We start from the raw sequence: 8,093 nt of genomic DNA, 5'->3' as shown, positions 1-8,093 counted from the left end.
TCTATTCTCCATGCTCCACGCTCCTCCAATATTACCATTTACCTTTACTAGGAACAACATTCATCGATCGTCAAGCATCAATCAAATCAGCACAAATAATACGTACCTACTACTATCTACCCACACCCACAATTCGATCATTCTGGATCTTCCAATAACCATGGATAATTGACTAACACAACATATTCTGTTTTAGAAAACATTAGTAGTGATAACTGTTTTTAACAATTCTATTATTTTCATTACAGGTAAGTTAAAATGTGAATTTCTTTCAAATTCACCATCTATCTTTCCCTTTGACCCTTTGACGCTCCGTTCCGGCCTTCTGATTGAACGAGGCGAGGTATTTTTAGGGCGTTACTTTTTTAGTCACTAATCCTAATCTTACATTAGCGCACAATTCAGGTGAAGAGAGACTCCGAGACTTGTCAAAACAATTTGGGACATCAACAGCGCGCGTCGATAGGTAAGACCTTGCCTTTCATTCCTTTCATTCTTATCCTTTCTTATGTTATAAAGATGTCACGAGACATATTACAATTATTGATGCGCATATTGATTGAGAATTGTTGATGCTGTTGATCATAAGTTGATGAAGCAATCGTTTTCCCCCTTTGCTCCATTTGACCCATCAGCGCGTCGCGACATCATCGCGCCAGTTTCTATCTCTTATTTTTGCATCTCTACCCTCGCCCTAATGGATTTCAATGGATCCTAACCTAACTTTGATGATCGCTGACACTTGTGCGCATTCGCAGATGGGTTGCCACTACTATCATCCACAGACATGAGCTCCTGGATGAACGACGCTGCCGTCCAAAATCATAATGGCGCAGGCTTTAATCACATTAATGAATCGAATCCTGGAGGAAATATGATGGACCCATCGGGTTTTATGTCCACTTCATCATCCTTTGATCCCAATCAGTTCCAGAATCAACAATTACAACAAAGAATGCAAAATGGTGGAATGCGCAATGGATCGCCAGCTTTCAATAACCCTGTGTATCAGACCAATCCTGTGATTCCATCAAAGAGACCAAGGCCAAGGGAAGATAGTTTAGGTACATCACCGAGGCAAGCTTCTGGCATGTTACCAAACTCTCGCTCACACACTCCACAACAAGCTGCTTATCCCGGGTTTCAACCTAATAATGTCCTTCCACAACATGCGCCTCAACAGAATCCATATTCACATCTACAAAATGGTTCAAGCAATGCCAGTCCGTCTCCTATCATGGCTAACCAGCTACGTCCTGGCGGTGTACCACAACGAGTTTCTACAGCTTCTCCTCATCCATTCTCACCTTCACAATCCGACCATGGAAGCAGAGTCGATACACCACAAAGTAGTACATTCGCTCAGAACACTCCATATGCACCTGCATACAGTCAAAATTTTACTCCCCCACCTGGACGAACTTCGGCACCACCGCAAGGCGTGATGTCAACACCACAGATGCCACCTACAATGTCACAACCTCAAATGTATAATCAGCAGGTCCCACCACCGAACCATCAGTCGCAGCAGAAGACATCTTTGGATCAAACTAGGCAAATGTACCAGATGCGACTACAACAGTCACTCCAGCAGCAACAGCAACAGAGCAATTTACATGCTGCGCAACGACAAAACATGTCACCCAGTGTGAATCCATTATCTCAAGGGCAAATGATGCAAGCACCAAATGGCCAATTTACTGGCATGCGACCTCAGCAGCCTTCATTGGCCCAAAATCAAAACCAGAACAATTTCCTCAAAAGCTTGGCTACATTCATGCAGTCAAAAGGTCTTCCTTTAGAGACAAATCCGTTCGTGGGTGATCGACATATCAATATTTTTGTGTTGTATATGGCAGTTACCAAATACGGAGGCTACAGGAATGTCACAACACAAAATGCATGGGGACAAATTGCGCAAGCCATTCAAATACATCCTTTGAGATACCCAAATGTGCCTCCGCAACTTAAAGCTTTGTATGAGAGAAACCTCCTTGCGTTCGAGGAGGCTATCAACTCAAATATGCAACGGCAAAGAGCAGCCGCAATGAAACAGGGCGGCGGCATCGGGGTGCCCCAAATGTCGCCCACTAAACAAATGCCTCCAGCGAACTCTATGCAAGCGTCACACTATATGCAACAGCAAATGGCCCAGCAGCAACATCTTCAGCAACAACAAACTACTCCTATGAAGCAAATCACTCCTTTACATCATAGTCAACAACCTGTCATGAACGGTTTCTCAACACCACAAGCCCCACAGGTACATCCGCTAGGGTCTCAGAGCCATGCTCGAGATAGCCTGTCGAGGAGCGTTGAGGCTACGCCACCGCAAAACAATGGTGTCTACCCGATACCGTCTCCAGCCTCGGTGCCAAAATCTGGTAGTATATCGTTGGCATCACCTCATCCTAACATAGTACCGGCATTAGATGAGCAAATCCAAGATGAACTAATGAATGTTGTCCTCCCAGAGAAACTGAAGATCTTTTCGCGGGTTCCTGATGACAACGGCGGCTGCCTTGGTCTACCGACTCTTCGTGATACCGGAACTCAATTGTTGAAACTGAAGCCGGATTTTCCACCACTGACTGAGATTGGTACCATTGACGTCCATGCCTTAACCATGAGTCTCCAATCGGGACTGCATGCCGAAGTTCGTCTGGCTTTAGATACTCTGGCGCTTGTATCCTCGGAACAGCGCCTACCTATGGAGTTGAGGTATTGTGACGATCTAGTCGAGACACTTGTTGATTGCGCCGAGGAGCAAGTTGAATTATTGGCCGAGAACGCAGCAGAGGTGTCGGATATGATGCTCATAAATTCATACGAAGATGTTGTCCGCGCCTGCCAGGCTGAGAAGGAAAGCCTCCAAGATATTCCACCGTTTGGATCAGAAGAGTACCAGGTAGACCGAGCTGTCGAGAAGTTAATTTGCATAACCAGCATTATGCGAAACCTTTCATTTCATGAACCGAATCTTTTGTTCCTTGCAGAGGAGTTTGTTATCAAATTCTTCTGTGTGGTAATAAGATATCTAGGAACTCGAAATATGCTACTCAGGACGAATCAAAACACGCTAGAATTTATGAAAGATGGCGTTGTTTTATTATCAAATATCGCACATGAGATCAAGCTACCTGGTCGCGAACAGGCATTATGTTTACTGCATTTCATCTTAGCATTCGCCCCTTGCCCGCCTCCAAACACAATGGGATCTGATAAAATCACATTCTCGCAGTACGAGCCAACTATCCATTATTATATCTATCCGGCTATCGACAGTCTTGCTAAGCTTCTTGCGCGGGACGAACCAAACCGAACGCATTACAAAACGATTTTTGCCTCTGACGTGTCTTCCTCCCCACCTTTCGACCTTCTGACAAGGACATTCGCCCTGTCTATTTCGGTGATACCTGACCAGCAGAAGGATCCTAAACGGGGAACGTTCCTACCTTTGGTGGAAGCACGAAAACCAATGTTGATGCAAGGCATACTGGCCGCAGAACTGCTCGCAAATCTTGCACCAGGGTATGACAGTGGCATTGCGAAAGCCTGGTTGACTTCAGAGGATGGCTTTGCAAAGAATCTTTCGCACCTTGTATTAACATTATGCCACGAAGCTCCACAGGGTCCTTCGCACGGTAGAGTTTCTGCCGTACCCAAAACGACTGAGGAAGAGGCAATGTTACATATCATTCTTGGTGGCATTGGAATATTACGTCGACTGGCTGAGAAGTCACGAGACCCTGAAGACCCGACCTCTATGATACCCATACCTGGAATGCCAACGACGGAACGAATAATAAAACTACATGAACGCAAGCAGCCTAGGCTGAAGGAGGCATTGCGACAATTGTGCACTTTTACAAGTCTTGGCTAATGAGCGATTGGGTTTTCATAAATGTACTAAGGTTCATAGACGCATGAATCAATAGCGTATGGAGTCGGCGTTTGTAATTTGATATATCTGCCTACTCAGCGTGGCATTTGCTTGACGTGTGTGATTCTTGTGGTATGGTTGGTATTTGTTTTTTTGTGTACAAGGGATGATGTTTCTCTTGAAAAGCAAGAGTGTATTGTACATATAGGCATGATTCTGTAGAATGATAGTCAAAGCAAAACATTGCTTTGGAAACACAACGAAACCAGCATGAATTCTTAGTCGTCCACATAATGTGTTGCAAGTATTCCATTAAAAGTGTCGCTCCTTCAGGAATCGCTTCACTTCCGATGTGCAAGACCCCTGTGATGTAGTTAGATTACTGATGGAATTAGACCCGTCAAAGGCTGTTCTGCATACGTACCTTGATTATGATTTGCTTCGTCAATTGGTTAACGCGGACCTCCTTATTGAAGAGTGCCTCTTCTAATTGCTCCTTCAACTTCATAATATCTCCCTCTATCTTTCTAATTATTGTCTGCTTTAAGTTACCACCTGCTTTGACACGTGCATATACTGGCAGGTGTTTCGAAGGTGTTCGAGCTACATGGTACAGTTGATTTGGGGCTTCCGCAGATGTAATTTGTGGAGTAGGCGTTGAGGTTGAGGTCGAGGTTGAACTGGAGGAGGTGGAGGTGAAGTTTGTAGATAGCCTAGCGACACCGAGGAAATATCGTAAGTGGTTGATCTGGGCAGACCCATTGGTCTAAGGAACTGGAGTGACATCGTAGAGGATATGTGGTTGTAAAAATTATTTGATTTCTCAATCAACTTCAAAACTTCATACGGAATCGCGAACTTTCTCTCAGACCAAAAAGACGCTAATGATTTAAGCTACCCTCCACTAGCGCGAAATTTTGTAGGCGGGCGCACACAATCCAGCAAATTCCGACATCTTTATCCAGCGAAAGTGTGAACCCCACCACTATTTCCAACTCACGACAGCACAATAGGATCGCAATCATGGCGGACAACACTCCCACGACTGCGAATGACTTTCTTAACGGTGCTGCTCAAGTAGCCAAAAGCCCCGAAGAAATTGCCAAAGAGAACGATCTACTTCCTAAACTCATTACCCACCTCGACAGACATTTAATCTTCCCTTTGCTACAGTTTGTTGCAGATCAAGATGAGGAGCCATCGCCAGAAATCACAAAGGCAAAATTTGAGTTGTTGAAGAAGACCAACATGACGGATTATGTAGCAAGTTTATATTGCGAAATCGAAGGGGTTGAGGAACCACCAAAGGAATACGCGACCAAGAGACAAGAAATTCTTCAACGATTAGAAATTTTCGGACAAGAGAGTGAGAAGATCACCGATTTGTTAGGCCGAGAGGATGTCGTTACTGGACTGAGAAGCGATAAGGTTGCTAACTTGGAGTTCTTGAAGAAGGAGCATGATGTACGTGTTTGGAATTTTGTTCAACTGAAAATTCAATCTAACCATGAAATAGGTCACGATTGATATGGTTAACGTCTTATATGACTTCGGAAACTTCCAATACAGTTGTGGAAATTACGGAGCAGCTGCCGAACTCCTTTACCAATTCAGAGTTCTCTCTACCGATGACGATAAAGTTACTGCAGCAACATGGGGTAAATTGGCTTGTGAGATCTTGACTGGAAACTGGGAGTCCGCTATGGAGGAAGTCCAAAAGGTCAAGGAATTGATCGAGACCAAGCTCTTCAACAAACCTGTCGCACAACTTAACCACCGAACCTGGCTCATTCACTGGGCTTTGTTCCCATTCTTCAACCACGAACCCGCTCGTGATGTTATCTGCGACCTTTTCTTCTCCCCAGCATTCATCAACACCATCCAAACCGCCTGCCCATGGATCCTTAGATATTTGACTGCTGCAGTCATTACCAACCGCAACCGTACACGCAACACTGGTCAATATCAAAAGCAACTTAAAGATATTATCCGTATTGTCAAGCAAGAAAACTACGAATACTCGGACCCAGTTACCGATTTTATCAAGGCTTTATACCTTGACTTTGATTTCGAAGAAGCCCAAAAGAAGCTCTCTGAAGCCGAAGAAGTTCTCCGTTCCGATTTCTTCCTTGTTGCAGCCTCTGAAAACTTTGTTGAGGCCGCAAGACATTTGATTAGTGAGAGCTACTGCAAGATTCATCAAAGAATTGATATCAAGGATTTGAGTGCAAGATTGGGCTTGAACCAAGATGAGGGTGAAAAATGGATCGTCAACCTTATCAGAGATACTAGAGTTGACGCCAAGATTGATTATAAGGAAGGAACAGTTGTCATGAACCACCCACCAAGCAGCGTATACCAACAAGTAATTGAGAGGACAAAGGGAGGATTTTTCAGAACACAAGTTCTGAGTGCGGCTGTTGCGAAGTAAGGAGAATCTACTCTCACTCCAAGGGATTAGGGGGAAGTTAAGAACGTGGAAGCTGTTATCTGGGTCTCTGATAATGGGTTAGATGGGATCACGCATACTGAACGATGTATATGGTCGGTCTGCTACGATCTGGTCTGGTCTGCATGGCTGTAGGCTGGCTGGCGTTTGGATTGGGGAAAATAAATAGCAAAAATGGATGAGAATGAAATGACATAGTAGAATGATTGATTCAGTTTCAATTTTAGCTGTGCCCGATTGTCAACAGAATGATATTTGGATGGTGACCATGAGGCAAGACCCAGGTACATAGCAGATACTGAGGATAAGAGAAGATAAATATATTTAGAGCGAATGACTCCTTCATTTCGTTGCTTGTATGCACATATGAAGTTTCTGGATCCTTTTTTTGCGGGGTGAACTAACTACTGCTGGATTCCATTTGCATTTCTCTTTTCTCTTTGCATATTAAATCTATATATTCGATTATTCTAACAAGTGGACTAGCTGTCGCATAGAGGTATAAATCATGAGGTAGTCCTTATGCTTCCATTTCCTTCTAAAGATCTTCACAATGGGATTTTTCTTGAGCATGGCTTTAAGTTTCGAGTTATGGCGGATGGATGAATGAATACATTGATAATGTAGGCATCACGAAGCGGCCAAAGTCAAGCGCATGCATAACAAAACCATGCTAGCGAATTATCGTACCAAATACTCCTATGAAAAGAAGACACAAATAGAACAAAGCCCTTCGATTCTTTCATTTATTTCGGTCGCATTGTGTGATGATAATGGAGTAGATGGTTCTTTGATTTTCGAACAAGGGATATTGAAGCACAATGGGGTTGTGAGAACAATGCTCTTCTTTACTTATAATGGGGCTCCCCGCGGGACATTTTCTTCTTCTTATTCTTCTGATGAAAATATAGCTTCTCTGGAATACGAACTTGATTTACTGTTTTACTGTTTATTTTTGCTTATCTAGGTACTATCGCATACTACATACATACTTCACACACTGCATCCATCCATCACACTATCTACCGAACACGATTTACATTTGTACATACGAACTACACACATACACATACACAAAGCGCAAAACGAATCAACCAACCAATCCTCATCCAATATGCCAAAACACACACCCCGTCTTCCAGGTCAACCTCTTCAAGAACGTCCATGGGCAGAACCACATATTCCGGAAATGCTAAGTAGAACATTATTCCGTGAACCAACTCTAGCTCGTAGACAACGACAGGCTCAGGTACAAGCACAGGCACAGGCACAGGCGCAAAGACCACAAGTAAGTATACAAACAATCAAAGAAACATACCCGCTTGTCCATCCCCCTACCCCCATCTACAGCGTATCACCAGAGTCAGAACTGCGACTCCAGGGTATAGTATCCCCTGTATCCCCCTTGACTCCCCAGACCCAAGTCCAATCTCAAGGTAACATCGAAGGTAACACTCAACACCCATCTCTAGAAATAATCCTCGAACCCGCAACTCCCTCCTCCGAACTCCAACCTATGGCCCACTGGTACTTCCACGACCAAGCCGCAAACCATTATCCGGAAAAACATGTTTCGATTAGTACGTCTTCGGCTTATACTACGTTGCAGCTTTCGCCTCGTGCGACGGAGGTTTTTGCTGGAGAGGAGCAGGGATTGGGAATGGGAAAGGGTGTTTGGGGAGCGGGGAGGAGTGTGATGGGGAGCGGGGAGGAGTGTGAGGAGGAGTGTTAAGAGGGTTGGGGTTTGGTTGAGGGAAAGGG

The 8,093-nt window shown here is 44.3% G+C and overlaps 4 protein-coding genes across 4 annotated transcripts in view; 3 read left to right on the top strand and 1 right to left on the bottom strand.

The window, feature by feature from the left end:
• The window catches only part of SS1G_11858 (hypothetical protein), a gene marked incomplete at both ends in the record, with an annotated part of 5,017 nt that extends 1,134 nt beyond the window's left edge, over positions 1 to 3,883 (top strand). Inside the window, 3 exons of the mRNA XM_001586779.1 lie at positions 249 to 343; positions 394 to 466; positions 759 to 3,883. Of these exons, the coding sequence (XP_001586829.1) occupies positions 249 to 343; positions 394 to 466; positions 759 to 3,883 (3,293 nt within the window). The remainder of the gene's footprint in view (positions 1 to 248; positions 344 to 393; positions 467 to 758) is intronic.
• Positions 3,884 to 4,195: 312 nt separating this feature from the next.
• Positions 4,196 to 4,391, bottom strand: SS1G_11857 (predicted protein; the record flags this gene model as incomplete). Its single annotated transcript, XM_001586778.1, has 2 exons — positions 4,196 to 4,246; positions 4,308 to 4,391. 2 exons carry the CDS (start codon positions 4,389 to 4,391, stop codon positions 4,196 to 4,198), a joined length of 135 nt encoding a protein of 44 aa, XP_001586828.1.
• A 515-nt stretch (positions 4,392 to 4,906) lies between these two features.
• Positions 4,907 to 6,314, top strand: SS1G_11856 (hypothetical protein; the record flags this gene model as incomplete). The annotated part of the gene is made up of 2 exons (XM_001586777.1): positions 4,907 to 5,347; positions 5,400 to 6,314. The coding sequence occupies 2 exons, from the start codon at positions 4,907 to 4,909 to the stop codon at positions 6,312 to 6,314; spliced, it is 1,356 nt and encodes a 451-aa protein (XP_001586827.1).
• A 1,132-nt stretch (positions 6,315 to 7,446) lies between these two features.
• SS1G_11855 (predicted protein) lies at positions 7,447 to 8,064 on the top strand (the record flags this gene model as incomplete). Its single annotated transcript, XM_001586776.1, has 2 exons — positions 7,447 to 7,620; positions 7,750 to 8,064. 2 exons carry the CDS (start codon positions 7,447 to 7,449, stop codon positions 8,062 to 8,064), a joined length of 489 nt encoding a protein of 162 aa, XP_001586826.1.
• Between the last annotated feature and the right edge of the window lie 29 nt (positions 8,065 to 8,093).

This window comes from Sclerotinia sclerotiorum, genomic scaffold (assembly GCF_000146945.2).
Source record: "Sclerotinia sclerotiorum 1980 UF-70 scaffold_20 genomic scaffold, whole genome shotgun sequence".
NCBI lineage: Eukaryota > Fungi > Ascomycota > Leotiomycetes > Helotiales > Sclerotiniaceae > Sclerotinia > Sclerotinia sclerotiorum.
Note: the sequence above shows the minus strand (reverse complement) of the source record. Positions and strands in the feature narration are given on the sequence as shown.